We start from the raw sequence: 27592 nt of genomic DNA, 5'->3' as shown, positions 1-27592 counted from the left end.
ATGAGGATAAACCTTCTACTGAAGCAATTATTTATAACCAGGAAACTTAAATAACAGATGCTATGCATAAGGCAGCCATAAAAACCATATGAGAGAACCACTATCCAGTTAACAACTGCAAGACCCTAAAAAATTCTATCCTACTATGCAGCCCAACCACTTAATGCACTATATTGCTATAGCCATCACATGTAATACTTACTCTCCTCTCACTATGTGGATTCCCAAAGGAACATGCGTCTTTACCAATTACCCTAAACTCAAAACCCTTTTCCTCGTCAATTCTCTGTTGCTTCAATTCAACCAGAACAGTATAAATCTAATCCAGAACATAGAATGCCAAATACAATGCCATTTACCCAGCCACATACAACACAAAAATCCAGCTCAAGGCATTTTTTTTTAATGTCAAAAAGTGAACAGAAGACGCTTGGTAAACCTCCCAGAAATTGGAGCTTTGCCATTCACCCGCAATCAAATACAGGAGTCCCATCAACAGTACACAATAACACGTATTAAGCATGAACACATGGCAAAACCATCAACGATAGAACTCATTTTCTCAATAATTAAAAGAAAGGAACTATCTTGGGCTACCATCCCTGAAAGGTACATAGGTCATGCAGCTTAGTTCCAAGATTTGGGAAACAAAATTTGCACAATTTATTGTGATCTTGTTTATTGCTTTTAGAATGAGGCCAAACATTATGCTAAAATAGACTTATTTTCTGATTCCAAGAAAAGCATCAAAGTCAAAGTGCAGTGCAAGTCCACACAAAGTATCTAAGGGGTAAAGATATCAACAACGATTTAGAGCACTCAACAAAAAAATCATGCCAGAAAATGGCAACCAAAAAAAGAAAGAAAAGCAAGGGTGTATGCACAAAATACATTTTCAAGGCATATCAAAGCCATGACAAACAAAATGGCTGTCTTTCTCCATGCTAGCCACTAGAAGAGAATATAATTCAGGTCAAGTCTCATATGAGTTGAATATTAGCACACAAATGAACCATTAGTCAACCTCTAAGTACATCATAACTTTAAATAAAGTGTTAACCGCATCACTGTCTAATATTCTAAAGATATGAAAACAAGTACTGAAACCAAATGACGTAACAAACCACTAAGAAAACTAAATCCCACCCTTTACTTGTAGAGAAACATGACCACAAAAATTTATATTGCCCATGACCACTTAGATTTGTCATTAAACTAGCATTCAGAAGAGTTATTTTCATCCAAGACTGGCATTGGCTTGTCGATTAAGACTAAGCTCTCTGTGTAGGTATTGACAGAAGATGCCACATCTTCTCCATGGATCCCAAGATACTTGAGTTTTGGAGACTTTATGTCAACTGAAATAATCTCCTCATTATTTGTGAAGAGAACTTCACCATTCCTCTTCAAGCCAATAACTTTCACAGAACCTCCTCTACCAAAATCAAGACTGAACAGATTGGTCCATGACTCCACAACACCATATTGTTTCATCAGCCAGATTGACGATTTCCCTTCCCAAGAATCAGTGTGGAACACACAGAGCGAGTCATGAAACACTGCAACAGACAACCGACGTGATTGTCGTATATACCTTAGACTGCTTGGTAGCTCCATCTCGGAGAATACCTCAGTACCCAAATTGAATGACACAATGAACAGGCGAGAATATCCTCCGGAAACCCAATGGATAGCCCCATTGAGATAGACATTAGATGCCTCACATTTGATATTAGGTATGGGACCAGAAACACTAATGTTTCTCCAACCACCCTCTTGGACAGAATAAATGTCAACCTCAGGGCCACCAGAAACATATGCAATTCTCACCACCTTATAGTCATTCGTTGCGGAATCAACTCCGAATCCAAGAGCACGATCATAAGCGCCGTGCGAACGGAAGGTAATGCGAGGTTCTGGAAGCACTACAAATTTCCTAATAGTGGGGTTCCATAAATACAAAAGATCTGTAAGGCTCAGCATATCATCGATAAGGCATACCAATCCATTGCAAGAACCAAGAATGGTTAAATAGGGATAAATGTATGCATATGGACGATCTTCCAGATTCAAATCGTACTCAGTGATTGATTCATCATCCAGATACAAGGAGAAATGTTCTTTTTCCTCACGTTTATTGTAGTGCTTTATCAGAAGTAGGTGAGTGTTGTTGATGTTGTTCAAATGTGTGATACGATTGAACCAAAAGGTAACAAAATTATCACTACTGATCAGAGAACACCAAGATTTACATACGCACCTGGCTCGCAGAAGAGTTTTCACCGGTAGTCTTCCCAGAATTTCCATCATCACTTCGTTCGGTATGTTGTCCGCCATTGTTAATCAACTGATTCTAGGGTTAGGTTTTTGAAAGCTGAGGTTAAACCTTAGAAATGAAGACAGCAACGAGAGAGATGAACAGATTCTAGGGTTTTTTAGAGCTGCTATTAAAACCCTAGAAATAAACCCAAATGAGAGAAAGCAACCAGTGAAAGCAGTGAGCGTGATTCTGTGACGGGCAGCGAAAGTCCTTATATTGGCATCAGTTGCAAAACGACGCCGTGTGTCTAAGCAGAGCGAACCTAGAGTTTTCAATTACTATTGAATGACAGATATGCCCCCAATTACTCCGAACGCTCCTGCTCTTCCACTTGGCCCCGTATTCACACTATTTGTGACTTAATTTTATTTCTTTCGTACTTTCACTCTCAAATTCACACACTCCACCTAGTATTCTTACTATTTGTAATTTAATTTTATCTTTTTCGTACTCCCACTCTCAAAGTCGTACCTACTCCAATTAACGCTTTATGTGATTTAAGTTTAACACTATGATTTCGAAATAGGTTGAATTTTTATTTTTTATTTTTTTTATAAAAAAAGAGAGAGAAATAATAATAATAATAATATTATTATTATTATATATGTCATGTTCGATAAAATTGTAAACTAAGTACTAAAAAATTTAACATTTGAATTTTAAGTGAACAAGTTTTTAAGTAATAATTAAAAATAAATATTTTCTTATATCTTTTTGAGTTTTCAGCATTCAGTGATAAGCGATATCTCTATTACTTATAATTTTACCTCATTTTAAGTGATATTCAAATTATTTTATCAAACACACTTAATTAGATAAACGTTGAATTGAATTATTAAACAACATCTAGTCACTTGTAATAATAGTATATATGAATCATGAAAATTTTATTTGGTATAATAAATCATATTCTTATTATTTATTGCCTGTTAATATGGAGATTTTTTTTTTTTAAATCTCGAAAAGTAACAATTTCGGTGAACTTTTCCTTTCCTCATACACCCAAAAATTTGCCAACAAATTTACATGGGAGTTGTGTGCTGTTTCTATATCAAAATCATTTGAAATATTAGTTAAAGTTCAAAGTAGAAAACTATATAAATTTTACAAATGTACTCTTTCTTCTCCACGGAAGATTGGGAGCTCGAGTCCTTAGTAAGTTTATACGTTTGATATTTAACTATGAATAAAACTTCAAATATGTGATATGTATATATATATATATATATATATATATATATATATAATAGGTGCATGTGATATTTACCTTATAATTTTTAGTTCTCTTTTTTCAAGGTCTCAATTTTCCTCTATTCTCAAATTTTCCTCTCTTTTTTTTCCCTCTTTCTTCAAGGTCTCAATTTTTAGTTCTGTGTTTTCAAGGTCTCAGTAAAACTATTTCATACCTTGGTATTACTTATATGTTTATAATTCAACAATACGATAGGTTCCATTCAGTTTTCTTTGTAATGATAAATTGATTAGAGCATTTTCATTGGATCAAATTTAATAGTAGATGGAACTTATTAGATACAGGAGTCAATGATATTAAATACTTATTAGATAAATATTTGTGTGCGTGTGAATTTTTTTCACACATCAACATTACTAAATAAATAAAATAAAATAAAAATCATTTCTATATAGATAAATATTATGTGTGTTTGTTTTTATACATATCAATACTAATAAAATATTAATTTATTGTATTTTTTAAAATTATTGTACCGTCGTCCATAAGATCTAAGTGTAAACTTGTTTATGTCTTAAGGGTAAAATTGGTATTAAATAGATCACATTAGCCTTTCCTTTGCTTTCCTTCCACTTTTGGAAGGACAGCAAAAGTTTGGATGGATAGCAAAAGTTATTATTTAAGCATGCTATATCCTTCAAAAACCTTTCCTTTCATTCCAACCATTCATACCAACACTAGCGGATCCAACGCATGGCTGGGCTGGGCTCCAGCCTAAATTTTTTTTTTTTTGTTACTATGTGTATTTTTAGCCCAGCCCCAAAAAAAAATTATTATTAATATTAACTCACCCAAATAAGCCCAAGTCAGCTAAGTCACAATACTAAAATAAAAGCCCAAGCCTAACAAGCCCTATTAATGATAAGTATTAGGATATGAAGTAAAAGATATTTTGAGACAAATTTGTTGTAGAGGCCGTTATGAAATTATATATATAGAATAAATTCATAATTTCAACATTTTCAAATCATCATGAAAAATAAACAGAGCTCATATGTTTATCTAGAAAGTATTCAACAAATAAACAAAAAAATCTATTGCATTATAAACTATGAAAATTTGATGATTTTAATTTCTAAGTAGACAAGGAGTATTAATATAAAAGAAAACATCTAAATTCAATAATTCACAAATCAAAAGTTACTAACTTACTATAGATTTAGATAAAACAAATATAGATAGGTAAGTGTTAGAATTTCAAATTGATTTATAAAATAAAACCACAAACAAAAATTACAATAATTCAATCTTTAAAACTAAAAAAACAAAATATGAAACGTGTTAAAACATAGCACGATGGGAGGTAAATTTCTTACTGATTGCATGACTGGGACCTTGTTTGAAAAATTGACTTAGAGTCTATTATCGACGAATTTAAGTCTTTAAAGACTCGTCGAACACAACTTAGATAGATATTTTGTAATATTTGAATTCAAATATTTATCTATATTATGTTATAAAAAAATTTGCTTAAGAAATTGTGTTATTAAATTTATATTTAATTTTAGCCCACCCAACTGACAATTTCTGGATCCGCCTTGCATACCAAACACAATTTTTTACTCACCCTCCGTTACCTTTCTTTTCTTTTCCTCCCATTACCATTGCACCAAACTGGGCCTTAGAGATTCAAAAATGAAAGAGACCACTTCAACATTGCTTTGCTATCATTAAAATACAATAATGCTCTAAAGTTCGAGCAGCTAAAATTTGTGGCAACAATTTAAGATAAATAATGGTAATAATAGAATAACTTCCTATATGAAAGGCAAATATAAGTTCCTGCATTACTGTTCTCAAGTTCTAAAAACTGAAGAACAACCTCCATGGAGCAGCTGAACCAAAAAACTCCACCCCCAGAAGCAACAGCAGCTTTGGCAGGCTAATATTTGCGCTACTCAAGTATACAAAATCAAAAGGAGGCCGTACAAACTCAGCTGCTGACGACTAAAAGTTCTTGAAATAGATGCTTATGCGCAACACACTACAAATGCTATGTTTTGACATCCATCTAGCACAACATACTATCCCGTTGATTATCTTGTGCACGACAGGTATGTATCGAAGACCTTAAACACGTGCTTAGGAGGCTAGAATATACCATTTCTAAGTTACAATACTAGTACAAGGTGGTCATTAGCAAAAGAAGACCAAAACACAGGTGGGATAAGACAGAAATTCTTAACAACAATGAAATGTCAAGTATTCAATAGCAGGGATTACTCCAAAAGCAGCTTCCCTGAATTACTGACACAACAACACCCCTATATCCTGCATCCTTAACTTCCCAGTTGTGATATAAACTATAAAGCCAAATCCATCAACAGGAGCTCGCAGACCAGATTAGTTATATAAAGAGAAGTTCAAAGCAGAACGAACAGACCGACCAGACTTATGGCCCGCCATACATTGACGATCTAACAGCAGAAGCATGAAGCAACAGACCTCTCAAGTCTCAACGTAGAAAGAGTAGCTTCCATCTCTTTAAACTCAAAACCCTTTTCCTCATCAATTCTCTATTGCTTCCATCCAACCAAAATGTAGAATAGCCGAATACAATGATATTTACCCAGCCACATACAACACAAAAATCCAGCTCAAGGCATTATTTCTGAATGTCAAAAAGTGAACAAAAGACACTTGGTAAAACTCCCACAAATTGGAGCTTGCCATTCACACCCAACCAAATACAGAAGTCCCACCGATGGTACACAATTTAACACATAAAATGCATAAACACATGGCAAAACCATCTATGATAGAAATCATTTTTGCAACAATTAAAAGAAAGGACCTATGTTGGGCTACCATTCCTGGAAGGTACAAGACTCATACGTGCAGCTTAGTTCCAAGATTTGGGAAACAAAATTCCCACACTTTGTTGTGATCTTGATTACTGCTTTTAGAATGAGGCCAAACATTTATGCTAAAACAGACTTTTAATTTCTGATTCAAAGAAAAGCATCAAAGTCAAAGTGCAGTGCATGTCCATAAAAAGTATATAAGAGGTAAAGATATCAGCTACGATTTAGCACACCCAACGAAAAATTTATGCCAGAAAATGGCACTGAAAAAAAAAGGAAAAAACAAAAAACAAAAAACAAAAAACAAAGAAAAGCAAGGGAGTATGAACAAAATACATTTTCAACATGGCATATAGAAGCCATGGGACAAACAAAATGGTTGTCTTTCTCCATGCTAACCACTTCTATCATATAAAATCATTCCCATTAAGAAGAGAATATAATTCAGGTCAAATCTCATATGAGTTGAATATTAGCCACAAATGAACCATTAGTCAAGCTAAGTACATCATCGTCACTCTAAATAAAGTGTAAACTGCATCCCTGTCCAATAATATACTAATGATGTGAAACCAAATGAGATAACAAATAAGATCAACCTTGAAACTGTAGCGAATACTCCACTAAGAGAAATAAATTATACTCTTTACATGTAGAGATATATGACCACATTTACCGTGACCACTCAGTTGTCACTAAATTAGCATCCTAAAGAGGTATTTTGATGCAAGGCTCGCATAGGCTTGTCGATTAAGACTAAGCTCTCTGTGTAGGTATTGACAGAAAATGCCTCACCTTTTCCATATATCCCAAGATACTTGAGATATTGAGTCTCTGAGTCGGTTGATATCATTTCCTCATTATGTGCCAAGAGAACTTCACCGTTCCTCATCAAGCCAATAACTTTCCCAGAACCTCTAAGAAAATCAAGATTGAACAGATTGGTCCACGAGTCCACAACACCATATTGTTTCATCACCCAGATTGACACTTTTCTTTCCCAAGAATCATTGTGGAACACACAAAGCGACTCGTGAAACACTGAGACAGACAACATTCTTGGTAGTCGTATATAACCTAGACTCGTTGGTAGCTCCATTTCGGAGAATATTTTGGTACCCAAATTGAATGACACAATTTGTAGGCGATAATTGCCCCCTCTGGAAACCCAATGGATAGCCCCATTGAGATAGGCATGAGATGACTCACAATGAATATCAGGTATGGCACCAGAAACACTAATACTTCTCCAACAACCCTCTCTAAGAGAATAAATGTCAACCTCGTTGCCACCAGAACCATAAACAATTCTCACCACTTTAAAGTCATTAGTTGTGGAATCGAATCCGAATCCAAGAGCACGCTCATAAGGGCCGTGTGAACTGAAGGTAATGCTAGGTTCTGGAAGCACAATAAATTTCCTAACAGTGGGATTCCATAGATACAAAATATCTGTAAACTTCAGCATATCATCCATAAGGCATACCAATCCATTGCAAGAACCAAGAATGGTTAAATAGGAAGAAAGGTTTGCGATTGGATGATTTTCCAGATTCAAATGGTACTCAGTGAGTGATTCATCATCGAGATACAAGGAAAAATGTTCTTGGTCCTCATGTTCACTGTAATGCTTAATGAGAAGTAGGTGATGAGTACTGTTCAAATGTGTCCTACGATTGAACCAAAATGTAACAAAATTATCACTACTGATCAGAGAACACCAAGATTTGCAGACGCACCTGATTTGCAGAAGAGTTCTCACTGGTAGTCCTACCAGAATTTTCATCATCACTTCGTTCGGTATGTTGTCCGCCATTGTTAATCAACGATTCAAGGTTAGGGTTTCTGAAAAGCAATAAACCTAGAAATAAAGCCAATAAGAGAATCGAAGAATCGAAGAAAGAGTGTAGAAAGAGAATCGAAGAAATATCTCGTGCGCATGCGGTTTTAGCTTCGAAGAATCGGGGAATGACGGTAGAAACGGGGAGAGAGAATTGAAGAGAGAGACGGGAGGTTATTTTCATTTATTTAAAAGAAAAAAACAAAAAAAACCAAAAAGGTATATTACGGTTCACGCGTTAGGTTTGCGGGCTAATTCTAGCGGTTATCACTTGACATTTTGTTTTTAGTAATTTGAATCTTACGTCACGTGACACTTACTAAAAAAAAAATTTGTATAGACTTAATTTAAATTATGAATTTTTTTTTTTTAAATATATCTAAAAGTAAATAACTTTAATTAAGTGATGGAATAAATCTAAAGAAAAGAAAATTCATCACAACATATTCATATAAACAAATTTCTTTTTTCTATCAATTTTTTTTTTAATAAGAAAATTTTTTCACCAATCCAAATACAACTTGAAAAGATGAAAGAGAATATAGTGTTATATAACACTTGCTTATATACGAGATAACATTAATTTTTCTATTTAATTTGTTTCGCTTTGCTAAAAAAATGAATAGAAATAGGCATTCTCTGAATTATCATTGTTGAGGTTGAAATTCGCGCAATTCGATACGATACCGTTTTCCTGCAAGGAAGAGGAGAAAATCGATGAACCTTGACGGCACCGGTGTGGTGCCTGCAAAGAGCTCTCCAACGATCAAATTAGTCACGGAGGTCTAAAAAGAAGGCAGGGATTCATAATAATTTTTACGTCGTACCTTCTTTAATGGCTTGATGCCCTATTTATGGCTATCGATTGGAATCAAAATCGTTCCGCTGATATCGATGGTTGACCTTATCTTCCGTTTGTGCGAAATCATAGGAGATTTATTACCAGATTTGTCGGGATATGATTTAATCCTTTTGACCTCCTCTAGTTATAGTAGGATTATTCTTACTTGTTGAATCACGTCAGATTTGATTTCATTATCCTTGATAATGAAATCTAATCAATCTTATCGAGGGTAGGGCAGGTTTATATTTTTCCCTATCAGTTGTCCCCCATTCCCAAACTTGCACGTCTAGCTTTGGGAATGTAATAAATAATAATAATACTTTTTCTTCTTCTCCTTTTTTTTTTTTTTCCAACCCCGGTGAACAGTACCCGCGGGTACTATTCCTGCGGGTACTATTCACATAAATAGTAACTTAGGGAATTTTTTTTTTTTTTTTTTTAATACCCCTGTGAACAGTACTATTCATGTGAATAGTAACTCAGGGTGTTTTTTTTTTTTTTTTTTTTGCACCTGAGGGAACAGTTTGTTCCTGAATAGTTTTTTTTTTTTTTTTTGGCACCCGAGGGAACAGTACCCTCGGGTATTGTGCATGAACAGTACCCGAGGGTACTGTTCATGAACAGTAATAATAATAAATTTTTTTTTTTTTTTTCAACCCCGGTGAACAGTACCCGCGGGCACTATTCATGTGAATAGTAATTCAGGGTTTTTTTTTTTTTTTTTCACCCAAGGGAACAGTACTCTTCCTTTTATAAGGGAATAAATTATACGAGTTTCATCCCTTTAGTAAGGGAATTGAACTTTATGAGTTTTACTCAGTTCACCTCTTTAATAAAGGATTTTTATTTACTATCCCTTATTGTAAGGGGGATATTAATTATGGGATTCATCCAACTCAAGTCCTTGTAGTACATGACATTCATTTATTATCCTTATATTACAGGGATATGGATTACGGGATTCATTCAACCCGAATCCTGATAATACAAGATACTTATCCCCTATAGTCCAGGGATATGGATGACGGGATTCATTCAACCCAGGTCCTTGTAATACAGGACACTCATTTACTATTCCCTTACAGTACGGGGATACGGATTACGAGATTCATTCAGCCCGGGTCCTTGTAATACAGGACACTCATTTACTATCCCCTTATAGTACGGGGATACGGATTACGGGATTCATTCAGCCCGGGTCCTTGTAATACAGGACACTCTTTTACTATCCCTTATAGTACGGGGATATTGCACGTATAAACTAAAAGGAATTTTATTAAAGACCATCATTATTAAAAACAAAATAACACGTGATGGAGCTACCCTCCATTTAAAATGATTAACTAAGATGCCCCCAGTCTTTATTGTGAGTGACTTGATAAGGCTAATTCCAGCCGCGAGACAATTTCTAGTCGGTATACTCATCTGAGTCATTCTCATGATATGTGCTGTCACTCTGGCTGAAGAACAATTTCTTATATTTGGTATTATTTTCATCCCTGGCGAGAGGGGCTGGCCTCTTCTTGTCCTCTCCTTCCTTCCGTGCACTCATGGTGTTTTCAGCGTTGATGTGTTTTTGCGCTCTGACTAGCAACTCTATCATACTGGTGGGAGGTTCTTTTGATAAGGAGAACAAGAATCTGGAGGTTTGGAGTCCTCCTATGAAAGCGGTCAAAGCTACCTTGTCGTCCGCCTCTTCTACCTGCAACATCTCTGCGCTGAATCGGGTGATGTATTCCCAAATCGACTCTTCCTTTTGTTGCTCCACAGTAAACAGGTAGGTAGCCGGCCTCCTATGCCTCTGACCTGCAATGAAGTGGCTTACAAATTGCTTACTCAATTCTTCGAAGGTGTTGATGGTTCCTGGCTTCAACTTGTTGAACCAAACTCTCGCTGATCCCTTAAGTGTAGTGGGAAAAGCTCGGCACATGATTTCATCTGGCACAATGTGTAAATGTATAAGAGCTTGAAAAGTTTCCAGGTGATCGAGGGGATCTTTGGTCCCATCGAAGGTTTCGAACAAGGGTATCCTGAACTTGCTAGGTAGTGGACATTTCATAACGGCGGGGCTGAAAGGCAAGTTGGTCCTTTGTACCAGATCATCTACGGCGGCAGGACCTTTCCCTTTCATAGCCTGCATTACATCTTCCATTTTCCCCTTGAGATCCTTGATCTGCAAGTCGAGATGGGTAACTTTCTTTGTCTTTTCCTTAAGACAGAAAGCTATGCTTTCAGGAGGTCGGGAACTCCGTAGGAGAGATAGGTGAACCACCTCTCTATGTCGGGTTCCCACCTGGCTTTGTTCCACTTCAGTCTCATTTTGGGGGGAATGATTATCCCTCTCTTCAAGATTTTCATTACCTCCGTTTGAACTTGAGAGATCTTGTCCTGGAAAGTTTTGTTTAGTCGGTGGAACAAGGTGTTGCAAGAGTGTTGCATTTTGCTGGATCAACTGGTTCATACCCTGACCCAGAGTTTGAACCTGTAGTTCCAACGCTGCAAGCCGTGCCTGGTCGTTTGGGACGTCCAGGTTTTCACCTGACTCTACCCTTTGACCAGATCCCTGCGACGGTGTTCCTTCGGTAGCCATACCGGACTGCAAACGTATATACCCAACGAGTAATTAATTGATTCAAAGGAGTCGTAATTCCCATAGACGGCGCCAACTGTTGAGGCTGAAATTCGCGCAGTCCGATACGATACCGTTTTCCTACAAGGAAGAGAGGAGAAGATCGATGAACCTTGACGGCACCGGTGTGGTGCCTGCCAAGAGCTCTCCGACGATCAAATTAGTCACGAAGGTCTAAAAAGAAGGCAGGGATTCATAATAGTTTTTACGTCGTACCTTCTTTAATGGCTTAATGCCCTATTTATGGCTGTCGATTGGAATCAAAATCGTTATGCTGATATCGATGGTTGACCTTATCTTCCGCTTGTGCGAAATCATAGGAGATTTATTACCAGATTTGTCGGGATATGATTTAATCCTTTTGACCTCCTCTAGTTATAGTAGGATTATTCTTACTTGTTGAACCACGTCAGATTTGATTTCATTATCCTTAATAATGAAATCTAATCAATCTTATCGAGGGTAGGGTAGGTTTATATTTTTCCCTATCAATCATTATTTGGCAAACACAGAATGAAAGAATAAAATAAATATTCTTAAGAGGAAAATTAATACAAGAAGTGACAAAAAATTATTTATATTTTAGCATGGTGGCTTCATCACTATCTTGAGAGGGGTGTTTAAACTAGTATATTAACAAGAAAATAAAAAAGAAAAACATAAATAAAGTAGCTTTTTTTTTTAATGAAAAAAAAGAATTACAAGAAAAGAATGCAAGAAAATACAAAAAAAAATCTCTAAGTTTACTCTATTATTTTGTAACCCTCTCTGCATCCCTTCCTATCTATAGAGTTTAGAAAAGAATAATTGAGATGGAAAAAAAATAAAAAATAAAAATCAAATTACAAAAGGGAAATTAAAAATTTAAAAATCAAAATTACATTTAGAAATTGCTAAAATCTGGCTGCTTTCCAATTATTATATTTGTTGCTGATTTGATGGTACCCATTTTGAATTTGAATTTCTAATTACAAATAAAATAAATCATTTATACTTCACTCAAATCTTGAACTCAAAACCTCTTATAATTTCTCACATTTTCTTCATTTTTTGCCTCTTTTCTTTCATTACGAAATTAGTCCCTATAAAACATAAAAAATAGGGAATAAAAACATTTAACTAATAAAAAAGATTAATTAAATATTTATTTTTTAATATAAAATAGCAAGTTTTGTGCACTTATCAATGTGCATTAAATTTCTTACTATATGTTTTATATTTATTATGGGAAACGATATTTACACTTAAGTCATGCATTGAATTGTTGAGCAGAATGATGTGGCAGTCCAGCTAACAGAAAATGTGATTTTTTACCAATCTTCTTATTCACTTTTACTGTTTATCATCCTTAATATCAGAAAGCTCTCTGCCGTCCCCAATTTTTCAGACGATGTTTCTCTCATTATCCTCAATTTCTCTCTCTTGCACAAATTAAAAACCCGTTTCTTTGCCATCCCCAATTTCTCTTTCTCTTGCACAAAATAGAACCCAATTTTTCAATGGCTGCTTTTTTTTTTTTTTTTTTTTTTTCCCTCTGATTCGACGCAATCTGCAACAACTCTAAATGTTTTGACGATCTATAACAAACTTTTGACGATTTGCAGGTTTTGACGATTTGGAGCTATACTTCTGGTAAATCAACTATATATATATATATATATATATATATATATATATATATATATATATATATATATATTTCAATCTCCCTGTATATGTATATGTACGTTGTTGCATTTTTTTAAACAGTTCAACACCAATGTCAATCCATTGAATAGAGATTGATTTAGACGACTAGTGCAAGAAGCAGATTCGTGATCAAACAATTCCATCTATAAGTACTATTTTTAGCTCATGAATAACTTAGTTGTAAGTTGAACAGAAGACGATTCTGGCATGCCCAGTTGGACCAGTCCTGGGCATTCTTCAAATGTTCTCTTCTTTATTTAGAAATAACTAAAGAACAAAGGAACGTGGAAAAGCTGAGCTATTGGTTCAGACTTTCTAGGACTCCCAGACCTTTCCGTGGATGAGAAAGTTCCTTGGTTGGACTTGGATATGTTGTGATGGGAGGCTCAGCTAAATTGGAAGAATCTGATTGCTCGTTCGCTTACTTGCAATAATAGATACTGTAAAAGTCTCCATTCGCTTTCATGGCCTATTTGATCGAGGCCTTGTGAAAGCTGTCGAATAAGTGGTTTCCATTATTTTCTAATGTTTGGGTAGTCCAAAACGCTTACTCCATTCCGAAAGAATTGCTTACTCCATTCCGAAAGAATTATATAGCCGTAGAAAGGCTTAAAAACTTCCGATTAAGAGTTGTTCAAGTCAATTCTATTTATTTATTATTAGTTTTTGGTTATTAAATTTTGCTTTGTATATTTTGGTGTTCTCTGTGTCTTCAATCAAAATCTGTTTACTTTCATGAAGTCTTCTATTTCATTTTCTTTTCTCAATCATTTTCATAGTGGTTAATTTTGTTTTTTGTTTGTTTTTTTTTTTTTTTTGTTTTTGTTTTTGTTTTTGTTTTTTTTTTGGGCAATTATGTTTTGATACTTAGAAAATGGGTGTTTATAATTTCATGAACTAGTTTTTTGGTTGAAAGGCTGGGATTGTGTTTGGAAGTTCAAAAAGGAGGATTAATTGAAGTTCAAAAAGGAAATGTCGACAAGTAATCAGAAAGCATATTGAAACAAACAATGGACATTGTTGAATGAAACAAATCCAGAACTTGTTCATTAAGTTGTAAACATTCATTGGAGATATTTGATGATGTAATGAAAAAATAGTGAAAGATATCACCAATACAATTAGCAAAACATCATTGAACAAGTTATTGCTCCATGAATTGGTCTCCAAGTCATATATTCACTCCAAAAATTATACAAAAAATCATAAGATTAAGTGAAAATATTTGCCACCACAACTCTTTCATTGAAAAAAAACAATGATAGAGGAATTCAATCTCTACTCTTGAAAATTAAAGTTTGTGTGATGGGATGCATTCCAAGGAGAACTTGCAAAATTATGAGAAATAACCCAACATTAGATACATCTCTAGGTTTCATAAATCACTTGCTTTTTCTTAATTAGTACTAAAATTTACCTTAAAAATTAATCTTAGGATCAAGATTGTATTCATTGGTAAAAGACGAACCATTCATTGAAATGTTGGACTCTGACCTTCCATAATTCTGCTATAACATATACACAATGCACAAGGAACAATCTTTTCAGAAGTATGACATAAATATACAAAAATATAATTAGCATGACTAAAGAAATGTGCAAAAAATATAATTAACTTGAGTGTAAACCTGTAGAAGAAGGCAAAAGGTAAGATTCTTCCAAGATGGATTGTTCATGGGTATGTAAGTTGAAGTCATCCCATCATGCATGTCATTACATAGATGAGTTGAAGTAGTCTGTTAACAAAATAATAGTAAATAAATAAAAATAAATAAATAAATAAATTAAAAAAAAAAAAGATTATGCAGTATGCATTATCTTCAAATAAATATATGAAATATATAACAACTTTGACATGGACACTTAAATTACCATATGACTTTTTTGTATTGCAACTTCATTCATTATAGGTTAAATTTTTTGAACCTATAAACATGAAACTTTCAGGTTATAAAACTTAAAGGAAAACAACAATGTAGGTTAAAATTTTTTACTATGCTACCTTTTTCTTTTCTGTAGTTGTATGCTGCTTTCACCAAATTTAATTATTCTTTTGTTTTGCCTAAGAGACCTACCAACAAAGTATTGAAACAAAAAGTAATTTAACATATGAATATATATATATATATATATATATATATATATATGTATATATGTATATATATATTATAATATGGCATATATTGTAAAAATACCTTCTTTCCTTTCCTTGTTATTTTGTCAACTAATGATTCTTTTCCTTTTGAAGGCGGGCGACCTTTGGTATGCACTTTTAACGGAGTAAGCAACTTCCTGCTAGCACCAGGAATTTCAAGGAGATTATTGTTACATTCAACTTGTTGCACTTTTTTACTTTCAGAATTTGAGTTAGTTATAAGGAGCTTCTCCTTCACTTCATTCAATAATTCAACTAAAAGCTCACATCTATCATTGGACTCTATTCCAAGCTTTTGAAGTTCATGAAATAGTGGATTCAACTTATTATTGCGGTGCCTCTATTCATTATTGGTAAAATCATCATAAGTATTTTGACAAAAGTGTACACACGCTTAATATCCTTTTGCCAACGTTCAAGAATATAATGAGATGGAACTTCATTCACCTTTTCTTTAATCATCACCGATACTACCTGCCTACACAAAATGCCCTTAAATTCAAAGAGATGGCATGTGCATTGTACTTTACACTCAGTCTTGTTGTAGAAAACTTGATAATCAACTTCTTTCCAACATATGTCATGTTCTCCTATAACACTTTTCGTCACTTCAAATGTAGAAATTAACCCTTCTTTCTTAACAAAAGAGACATTATAACACATCAAACCCTTCAACTCATCTTGAAATTACTTAAAAATATTGTGGGTGTACAGGTTCCGTAACTGACTTTCAATAGCAAAAACAATTATTGTCGGAATGGTAGTACTGAAAGATACAAAATCTGCCATACTTTCTTTCTCAACCTTACTTTTTAAGGCATTGTCATATTGTTCAACAAATTGCCTCAATGTAGTTTTTGACTGAACATACCCATCAAAAAATGCATTCATGCTTTCACTTCTTTGGGTAGTTGACATTCCAGCCCAAAAAGTGAATTTCAAAAACACTGGAACCCAACAATGATGATTTGCATATAATGACTTCAACCATTCATTATTCTCAAGATTGTACTCATTAATCATTTATACCTAACTTTTTTCAAACTCATCAGGATTAAGTGATTCATACACAATATTTTTCAATATCTTTTCAATTGATTTATATTGAGCTAGTGCCCCCAACTACACATGAATCTTTTTCATGATGTGCCAAAGGCACAAAGATGAGAATTTGGAAATACCTTTAAGATATATTGTTGCTTGAATGGCTGCATTGATCTGTTACAATAGCTTTGGGAGCAAGTCCTAACATATATTCCAACCATGCATTAAATAACCAAGTATAAGTGTCAGTATCCTCATTAATTAATAAACCACAACCAAGTAATATGGATTGTCGATAATGGTTCACCCCGACAAAAGGAGCAAATGGCATGTCATACCTATTTGTAAGATATGTAGAATTAAAGGCAATAACATCTCCAAATGACTGATATGTGGCTCTACATCTTGCATTTGCCCAAAATACATTTTTTAACTGCCCTTCATCATATATATCAATTGTGTAAAAGAAGTTTGAATTCCTATTTTGCATGTGACAAAAATAATTCCGAAGGGCTTCAACATCTCCAATCCCAAGTCTCAATTGTCTTGCTTTTGCTATGTAATTTCTACAATCCGTCTCATTAAACGATAAATTTTTATAGCTACCAGCTTCAACATCAAGTGCATGAAAATTTTTATTCAACTTTATTCCTGCTAAGTCATTTAATTCCAATTTTCTCTTAACATGATAATTTAGTACCTTGTTACATTTGAAGTGTCGTACCTTACTTGGACTTAATGCATGATTGTGATCAAGAAAAACACCAGTAATAGTGAAACTCCCATCCTCTTTACCTGTAACATTGATTTTTGCTTTGCAATTTTTCTTAGTTGAAGGCCTTGGGTTAAAAGAGTTTTTTGCAATTGATCTTGACTTGCCATTCCGAGAGCATCCAACCTCATTAGTATTTTATTGTCAAATAATATGATTTATTGTTCTAATTGGTAGCATGATAAACACAATGACATGAATGGAAAGGAGAAACAATTTAATATATAGCAAAAGACATATTAATTAGAAAAAAAAAAAAAAAATAGCAGTTTATGTACTAGTGATTGGGCAACTGTTATTTATTAAATTTTAAAAAAAAAATTATTGACAAGATTCTTATTCAAATATATATATATAGTATCTACAAGACTTGAACTTGTTAAAATGGTATTATTTGTTTCACGCATTACTTAACTAATATTAACATAAAGAGTAATGCTATTGCGAGAGCGCTCTTGCAAAATGTCTAAAGAGCTCCCGCTTATAAGTCACACGATTCCTTTTTTAGAAATTTGGGAGAGAGAATTAATTAATTAAGAAAGAATCATTTGCAATAAGGAAACAAATAATCCTTTTTTTCTCTCTCTTCTCTCCACGTTCAATCCGGTTACCGAAGATAGGTGATGCTTTGTTTTCTTAAAGGTTTGATTTTCTCTAAGATATGAATCAAAAGATCCTTAAAGATATTGAGTCATTTCTATTATCTCTTGATAAAGAAGAAATTACGATAGATATGAAGGTGGGGGTGGAATGGTGTTTTAATTATCTTCTTGGGAAATTACTATCTAAGAATGCTATCAACACTGATGACTTGCATAATATCATAAGTAAGATTTGGGGGTTGCTCTTCAAGGAAGGGTGGCCAAGATTGAAGAGAAGATTTTTAAATTCAAATTTAAACATGATTGATTCAAGCTCAAGGAGTTTTGATAGTCAATTGTTGGTATTGGTTCTTTGTGGTAAGATAGGCAGATCAAAGATCAAATCTTCGACTAGGAAAAACAAAAAACCCAATCTTCAATACACCAATAAAATCAAACCTTCAAGAAAACAAAGCCTCACCTATCTTTAGTAACTGGATTGATGGCATAGAGATAGAGAAACCAATGATAGAATGCAGGTGGAAAGACTCTTTGACAGAAAGACAAATAGTTAATTATAAGAGAGAAAGAGACAGATTCTTTGAGGGTTAACCAAGAGAGAGAAAAAGACAGATTAATTGAGGGTGTTAACTAAGAGAGAGAGAGAGAGAACGTGGAGAGAAGAGAGACAGAAAAAAGGATTATTTGTTTTCTTATTGCAAATGATTCTTTCTTAATTAATTCTCTCTCTCAAATCCCTAAAAAAAGGAATCGTGTGGCTTATAAACGGGAGCTCATTAGACTTTTTGCAAGAACGCTCTCGCAATTGCATTATGTACTCTAACATATATATCATAACAATCATGCTTTCATACATTAATTAAATCTAAGCTTGTGCCAAAAACTTATATATATATGTATGTATATATATATATATATGTATGTATGTAGTGCAAATTCAATAATTTTACTTTGAATATTTTTTTCGTAATATTAATTAGTTGGCAAGCATATATACATTAATTATATCATCACCCTACAATTAAATAACTCTATTCTTTTATTAAAAAGCTTTTAAAAGATGAGAGTAATTTTGACATTTCATAGCATTTTTATGTGAAAAAAGTTGATAGGAATGTCATTGTTCAAAAAAGAGCTAACTTGTATATGGTTGTCAATAGGACAAACTTCAAGACTAGTGCCACTGTAATTTACCTAAAAACAAAAAGGCTCTTCATTTAAAAAAGAGTAAATTACACTGTCCTCCCTTGAAGTTTGGATAAATTACACGCATGTAGAACATTTAGCCTTTATTATTTTGACTGCCCCTAAGATTTGGTGAGTGTACTCAACGACACCTCTTGTCGTTAATAAAAATTCAAAAAATAACTAAGTTACCATTTTTTTTATATTTTGAGATGAAATGACAAAAATATCATAAAATGCCAAATGCAAAGTATCAATTTTCATAATATTAATTTTATATTATTAAATTATACAAAATAAATAAATAAATAAATTTGTTAATGACATTAATTTGATTGTGTTTCTTTTTTAGGCGATTAGGTTTTTTTTTTTTCAAAAAAAAAAAAAAAAAAAAAAGGTGAAGTAATATAGTGCTTACAATATTGGGAAAAAATATAGAATCTTTTGGTTTGACAAATGTTTTATATCAAATTATTTTTAAAAGAAAGAGATTTCTCCCTTTTAGCATAGGTCAAAGTAATAAATGTCAAACTCTCTGTCAAAGTAATAAATGTCATACTCTCTGTCAGTGTGTAATTTGCCTAAACAGGGAAGGTCAATGTAATTTACCCTTTAAAAAACATATTAACTTTTCATTTAAATTAAATCAGCTATTTATATACTAACACCTCTTTAAACTCACTTATTTTCATTTTAAAAAGGAAAACAGGGGACTCTTCGTTTAAGGGAAAAAAAAAACACATGCGATTTTGTGTGAAATTAAACCAATTGACTATTTAAATACATACACATCTTTAAACTAGTTGTCTACGGATGTGAATTTAAATCAACCTAATTAACAGATTACTTTAAATAAATTTAATTCACAAGTATACAAATCATATAGACATAGTGTGTATTACGAGATCGTTTTCATGAGGACTGATTAGGATAAATTAATTCTAAAACTATTATTTAACTAATTCAACCAAAAAATGAGTGATCTAATGTAATAGAACAATGAAATTGATAAAAAGATATTGCAAAGAGGCACTTTCACTACTAATTATCATAACACACAATTTCAATTGCAAATTTGTCAGATGTCCAATTTAATTTCCACACATCCAATATATGATAATTTTATTTAAACTAAATAGATGGTCTATCCTTGTTTAGGTATAGATTTAATTGACTATTTATTATCTTGGTCATGAATTACAAATAATTAATTAAAAGAAAAACATAAACTACTACTATTTATCCATGATTAGGCATAAATAATTATTATTTAGGATTAAGTGCAAGAAACACCCTTCTTCTGATGTACTGTCTTGCATTTGGAGATAGGGTCTGAGACCTAATGTGGGATTGGCTAAGTATTGCCTGGTGACACGACTTGGACAGAGGTCCGACGTACTGTCTCTCATTTGGAGACAGGGTCTGAGATCTAATGTGGGTACTGTCTTGCATTTGGAGACAGGGTCTGAGACCTAATGTGGATTTGACTAAGTGTTGCCCAGCGAGGGCCGACATGACTTAGACAGAGGTCCGAAGTACTGCCTCGCATTTGGAGACAGGGTCTGAGACCAAAGGGATTCCTTAGTGAGACTACCTCATCTCTTCTAAGGTTATATACATGTGACAAGTATTTAAACAGATATGCTATAGACAAATATGGATATGTAAAAAGGCTGAAAAGAAGGGACAGTGTATCCCTCTCCTGTTGTGATATGCAAACCCGATGCAGATGACACTGTTGGCTCACTTCCTAAGAAGCTCGGTCCCAAATGCCTTCAAACCTCTGGCCACTTTCCATTCTCCCCGAGGAAGTGAAAAACAAGACCATATTTGTTTGGTGGCTGGGCGGAGGTATAGTCAAAAGTAAGAGGTCTTGCAGGGGCTCACCTACTTTGTAGGGAACCCCTTGCGGGATCCCAGGAACTTCAGCTATGCCCGTTGGTTTAAAAGAGAAAATGAAAGGGTATGTAGTGCAGCATGGAGTGAGGTGGTGCAACGGAGGAGGCAAACATGCTTAGTAAATGTAAAGACATGAATGCATAATGATTGAAACGTAAATTTTTTTTGTTTGAGATTTTTTTTCTCAAACCAATTTTATTTATTTATTTTTTTTTGGCATGCAACTGTGCAATTGCTGTAAAATCACCGATAAACGTCAAAGTCATGGCATACACATTGATTTTATCCTAGATGATGCAAGTCGCGCTCTCATGTAAACAACAATCATATTGAGTAGCATGGATATGGAAGTGTAGCACATTGTATGTGAATTGGCTCAAACCCACTCAAACTTAGGAGCCCTGTTGCTTCAATCCAACCACAACAGTATACATCCAATTAAGAATGTAGAATAGTCAAATGCACATACAACACAAAAATCCAGCTCAAGGCATTCTTTTTGAATGTCAAAAGTGAACACATCTGGAAAAACTTTCATGCAAGGGAGTATGAACAAAATAAATGTTCAACAAGGCATATAATAGCCATGACAAACAAAATGGCTGTCTATATCCCTGCTAGCAACTTCTATAACATAAAATCATTCCCACTAAGAAGATAATGCAATTCAAATCAAGTCTCATATGAGTTGATTCAGTTCAATATTAGCCACAAATAAACCATTAGTCGAGTTAAGTACATCCTCGATCATTTTAAAGTGTCAACTGCATCCTGTCTAAATAAGATACCGATGACATGAAAACAAGTAGCAAAACCAAATGAGATAACAATTAAGATCAACATTGAAACTTAAATAACAAATGCTACGCATAAGGCAGCAAGAAGGTAAAAAAATTATATCTTACTATGCAGCCATCCCCACTTAATGCACTATATTGGTATAACTTAGTCTATTTTATTTTGGACATTCATTTTATGGTATGTTACATTATTTACATTAGTTTGGTAGCATTCCGGACATTTATCACATTTTAAGTAGAAAGGGAACTTGTTTAAAAAAAAGAAAAGAAAAAAGAAATAGAAAGCGGGAACCACCATAATGACTCTGTATGTATATACAGGAGGACTAGCTTAGTCTCTTTTTGACTACAAAATCAGGTTTCTTTCTCCTTTGCCCTTCTATTTTCTTTGTTAATTAAACCATTTTAATTGCAGTACGATGTTAACTGAATCCCAGTCTAAATATGAAAACAAATAATTAATAATAAGATCAAACATTGAAATTGCCGCTAGTACTCCCCTGGCACTTAAAAGGGGTAATAAGTGGAACATATATCTGCTCCTTCTTGCAATCCATTTTCTTTGTCAATTAAGACTAAGCTCTGTGTGTAAGTATTGATAGAAAATGCTGCATTACATCCAATGATTCTTTCGAGATACTTGAATGTTTGACACTTTATGTTAACTGAAATAATCTCCTCATCATCTTTTGTCAAAAGAAGTTCACCATTCCTCCTCAACCCAATAACTCGAACTCTCCAAGCACATCTTCTACGAAAATCAGGATTAAACAAACTGGCCCATGGCTCCACAACACCGCATTCTTGTCTCAGAGGAAATTCGTCTCTATAATCAAGACTAAACAAATTGGTCCACGACTCCACAACACCATATTCTTTCATCACCCAGATTGATGCTTTTTGTTCTAAGTATCACTTTGGAACACACAAAGTGAGTCTTGAAACACCCCAAGAGACAAGCTATGTGCTTCTCTTATATGACCTAGACTTGTTGGTAGCTCAATCTTATAGAATACTTCCGTGCTCAAATTGAATAAAACAATAAACGAATTATGACTCCAGCCTGTAACCCAATGGATAGCCCCATTGAGGTAGGCTTGAGATTTCTCACAATCAATACGAGGTACCCAACAAGAACCACTAATAGCACTAATCCTTCTCCAACCACCCTCTTTAAGAGAATAAATGTCAACCTCTCTGTCAACAGATAGGTAACCACCAGATAAATAAACAATTCTAACCACCTTATAGTCATTAGTTGTGGAATCGAATCCGAGTCCAAGAGCAAGCACATAATAAAGTTTGTTATGTAAAATTTTGAGAGGTCTTGGGAGTACAACAAATTTCCTAACACTGGGATTCCACAAATATAAAGTATGATCCTCAGCAACGCATACCATGCCATTGCAAGAACCAACCACGGTTAAATGGTCAAATCTTGCGACTGGACGACTTCCTTTATTCAAAGGGTACTCAGTGAATGATTCATCATCGAGATGCAAAGAAAAATGTTCTTGTTTATGAGGTTTATCATGTAAAGTGTAGTGCTTGAGGAGAAGGTTGTTCATGTTGTTCACGCTGCGTTTTGTCTGATTGAACCAGAAGGTAACAAAATTTTCACTACTGATCAGAGAACACCAAGATTTACATACGCACCTGAATCGAAGAAGAGTTCTCACTGGTAGTCTTCCCAGAATTTCCATCACCAGTTCGTCCGGTATGTTGTCCGACATTGTGAACCAACGATTCTATGGTTAGGGTTAGGTTTTTCAAAGCTGCGGTTAAACCCTAGAAATAATGCCAAGAAAAGAGATATGAATTGGTTTTAAAAATTCTCTCTTTATTTCTTCTTTCTCGTTTGCACTTTAAATTTCTTAGATTTCCTTTAAAGAAAAAATTTTCTTTTTCAATTGAAACTCTAAAATTGCCTTTTTCATTTTAAACTTCTCCTACTTATTATTATTATTTTTTTTAACTTAACAGAGGCAGGCGAAAGTCCTAATATTTTCAAATATGACAAATTTTTCAAACTATTAGGTTTGATCGTTAACTTTATCAAATTAATTACAAAAGTGCACAAAAACACTATTTAGACTCTTTAATGGTCCAAAATGCCCTTATTTCTTCCAAAGAAAATCTAATGTCCTCCAAGTTCCTAAACTCCATTATTTTTGGCCATGATCTCACAAAGCCTATCTCAAGATTTGTGGTACCAGAAGACATTCTTGTAATTGTGGCCGTGTCTTTTCCAATAGCTTTTGTTTTAAAATTAGTTCCCTTTTTCTTCTATAATTATTTTCAGTAATTTCTCTCTCTATATAGCTAGCTTTCTTGATCTCTAGGCTGCCCTGTTGGTGAATTTGATCTTTATTCCATTTTTATTTAATTGATTAATTCTCATGAGTGTTTCTCTTTTTGGTTCACTGAAAGTTATTCTAGAATTTTCAAAAATAATATTTAAATATGCAAGAAAGAAAAGTATGTGAATGGTACTAATTTTTGGTACTTTCCTTGCTTTTAACTTATTTCTTGTTAATCTACAATTATTTATGATCCATAATTATGTTATGTATGTATGATTATTTATTTAATTGTGACCCACATGATTTGAACATTTGACATATTACTTAGTGGTTAAGTAAATAGATATCAATTAATATTATTTATTTTTGGTCAAATTATAATTACCTTTTTGGTAATTACTTATTGAATGAGTGTTTTTTCTTTCTTATTTCTTACTTTGATGGAAAGTAGAATTATGTTACTAAAAGAAAAACTAGTCTTCTCTGTCTTTATAAAAGTACATATATTCCATCAATTATGTACGATTACGTATAGAACACGTGAAAGTTTTATGTGTCCAAAAGGTCAAGAGAAATAACCAGTTTCCGCCTTTGCCTGTTAATCAGAGTTGCAGATTGGTTCGTGATTAAAGAATCTGGACGTTGGATTTAATCACAATAAGATTTGATATCATGAATTGAGGTATGTATATCTAACAATATTTATTTATGCGTTATAAGGATGTGAAATTAATTGAAATTCTAAGATTTAGGAATTTATGATAATTTGTGATTCGTGTTTAACATAAATTAATTAGAGTTTACATGTGGTATCAGATCCTGTAATTTTGAAACTCATTATTTTTTCATTATCCTTGCATAAATAATATGTGTAAGTTTAAATTAAAAATTATATATATAATTTTAATTTATTGAATTAGGACGCTACTTTAATAACAAATCTGATTTAATTTTTCTAATTCATGCCAGTAGCGTTTTTTCTTATTAGTATTTGCGGATGTGATTGCATTGATCAGTTTTGTCAACTTATGTTATGCTGTGCCTCGAATTCTGATCTTATGTGCGTATAACATTAGTTAAGTCTGTTGATATTTATAGTGTTAAATTTTAGAAAAAAAAAAAAAAAAAGAAAAAAAAGAAAAGAAAAGAAAGAAAAGAAAGAAAAAACCGCATCTGGGTGATATATATATATATCATAATGAGACAAAAAACAATATATATATAAATATATCATAATAAGACAAAACAAGCTAAAAGATGGTATTTTGTGCATCAGTATATAGTGACGGTAAAAGTCAAATAGATTGTTTATTTTGGTGTATCAGCATATAATGATTAGACAAGTCAATTATTTTCGTGCACTAATTTATTGAATGAAATTTTTTATTTTGATTCCGCCGCGTAAAACGAGGTCTCAAATTGTAATCATGTTTTTTTTGTTTTGCACATGATTATATATGCTATTTGATATACATATATTTATGAAATTTTAGTACACTCACTAATAATTTAATTAATTAATTTTATAAACTATGTATGCATAACATGGTGAATAATTTAATGTTAAATTTACTATTAGAAAATTAAATATTCATATTATGAAAAGGTTGGTAGCTACCAAAGTGGTCTAACTATAATGATTAATGGATATTAATTTGAGTGGTAGACATAATTGCAATATTTCATGAATAATGATGCTTATAATTTTTTGTAAAATTCATGAATATTGAGTTTATTTAATTATTAGAAATAATTCCTCAAAGGGAATTAATTTTCAAGTAATTAAATAAACATTAAGGGGTTGTATGTAATTTTTAATTGGGTAGATATAGGATATCCAAAGGTAATTTGTCTATTTAATTAATTAGTGCATCACCAATGAAACTATATATAAATAAATACATCTAAGTATTATTTTTTGTATTTTGTGGTTACTACCCAAAGGGGTACCATAATTGTATAATGTATTTATTTATTTTTATATGTGTTGTTATCTCAAAGTATTAATATTATGAGTATTTACCTTATTATGATTATTTTATTGCAGTATTTTTCCTGTTTTAGTGAATTTGCATGCTTCATCTATTCCAATTCTCAATTGGACTAACTTCTCAGAATGGAATGAGCAAGTTCAGTTCAACTTAGGTGTGCTAGATCTTGATTTAGAATTTCAAATTGAGATACCTACTGCTATTTCTGGTGAAAGCAGTGAGGAAGAAAAGACTCTCCATAAAGTTTGGGAGAAATCGAACAGATTAAGTTTTATGTTTATGCGAATAACTATTGCAAACAATATCAAAACAACTCTTCTCCAAACTGATAGTGCTAAGGAATATTTGAAAAATATTGAAGAACGTTTCCGTACTGCATCTCTTGTAGGGAAATTAATGGTTGCCCTTACTACTATGCGTTTTGATGGTACTCGTAATATGCATGAGCATGTTCTTGACATGACTAATCTTGTTGCGAAATTGAAAACTTTAGGGATGAATGTGGATCAAACTTTTCTCGTTCAATTTATTCTCAATTCCTTACCTACTCAGTATGGGCCATTTCAAATTCACTATAAAACTATTAAGGACAAGTGGAATATGAATGAATTGCCAATATATTAGTTTAGAAAGAAGGAAGGCTTAAGCAATAAAATAATCATAATGTTCATCTCATGACTCAAGAAGCTAGAAAGAAATTTGAGAAAAGGCCTGGAAAAGGCATTAAGCGAGCAACACCCCAAATAAAGGATTCTGATCAAGTTACTCAAAAGAAGGAACGCAAGAATGATAAATGTCATTTTTGTAACAAATCTGGACACTTTCAGAAAGATTGCATAAAACGTAAAGAATAGTTCGAAAAGAAGGGTATGCCTTTGGCTTTTGTATGTTTTGAATCAAACTTAATTGAAGTTCCTTCTAATACTTGGTGGGTTAATTGAGGCTCTAATGTTCATATTTCCAATACGATGCAGGGATTCTTTTCAACCCAAACCACAAATCCAAATGATGATTTCTTGTTCACAAGGAATAGGGAGAACATTCCAGTTGAAGCCATTGGGACATTTCGTTTAGTTTTAGATAGTGGATTTCATTTAGATTTGTTTAAAACTCTTTATGTTCCTTCAATTTCCCGTAATTTGATTTCTATGTCCAAACTTGATGTTGATGGATTTTCATTTAAATTTGGTAATGGATGTTTCAGTTTGTTCAAAAAATCCTAATTTGTTGGTTCTGGTATTCTTGTTAATGGTTTATACAAGATAAAGCTTGATGATTTATTTTCTGAAACACTTTTGACCTTGCATCATAATGTTGGAACCAAACGTAGCTCAATTAATGAAAATTCATCTAGATTTTACTGATTTTATTGTGTATGTGGATTATATTAAAGGTAAACAAACCAAACACACAAAGAAAGGAGCCACAAGAAGTATAAAGTTTTTTGAAATTATTCATACAGA

General features: G+C 33.1%; 3 protein-coding genes across 3 annotated transcripts; all 3 read right to left on the bottom strand.

Moving 5' to 3' along the window:
• Positions 1-877: 877 nt before the first annotated feature.
• On the bottom strand, positions 878-2492 carry LOC132300404 (F-box/kelch-repeat protein At3g06240-like). The gene has a single exon (XM_059797446.1). The coding sequence runs from the start codon at positions 2335-2337 to the stop codon at positions 1216-1218; it is 1122 nt and encodes a 373-aa protein (XP_059653429.1). The 5' UTR covers positions 2338-2492; the 3' UTR covers positions 878-1215.
• A 4584-nt stretch (positions 2493-7076) lies between these two features.
• LOC132301542 (F-box/kelch-repeat protein At3g06240-like) lies at positions 7077-8192 on the bottom strand. Its single transcript, XM_059798784.1, has one exon. The coding sequence runs from the start codon at positions 8190-8192 to the stop codon at positions 7077-7079; it is 1116 nt and encodes a 371-aa protein (XP_059654767.1).
• A 14548-nt stretch (positions 8193-22740) lies between these two features.
• On the bottom strand, positions 22741-23568 carry LOC132301541 (putative F-box protein At3g16210). Its single transcript, XM_059798783.1, has one exon. It carries the CDS (start codon positions 23566-23568, stop codon positions 22741-22743), a length of 828 nt encoding a protein of 275 aa, XP_059654766.1.
• Between the last annotated feature and the right edge of the window lie 4024 nt (positions 23569-27592).

The sequence above is a fragment of the Cornus florida genome, unplaced genomic scaffold (assembly GCF_030987335.1).
Source record: "Cornus florida cultivar Cherokee Brave unplaced genomic scaffold, ASM3098733v1 CherokeeBrave_3.0.0_Hap2_Chr03, whole genome shotgun sequence".
NCBI lineage: Eukaryota > Viridiplantae > Streptophyta > Magnoliopsida > Cornales > Cornaceae > Cornus > Cornus florida.
Note: the sequence above shows the minus strand (reverse complement) of the source record. Positions and strands in the feature narration are given on the sequence as shown.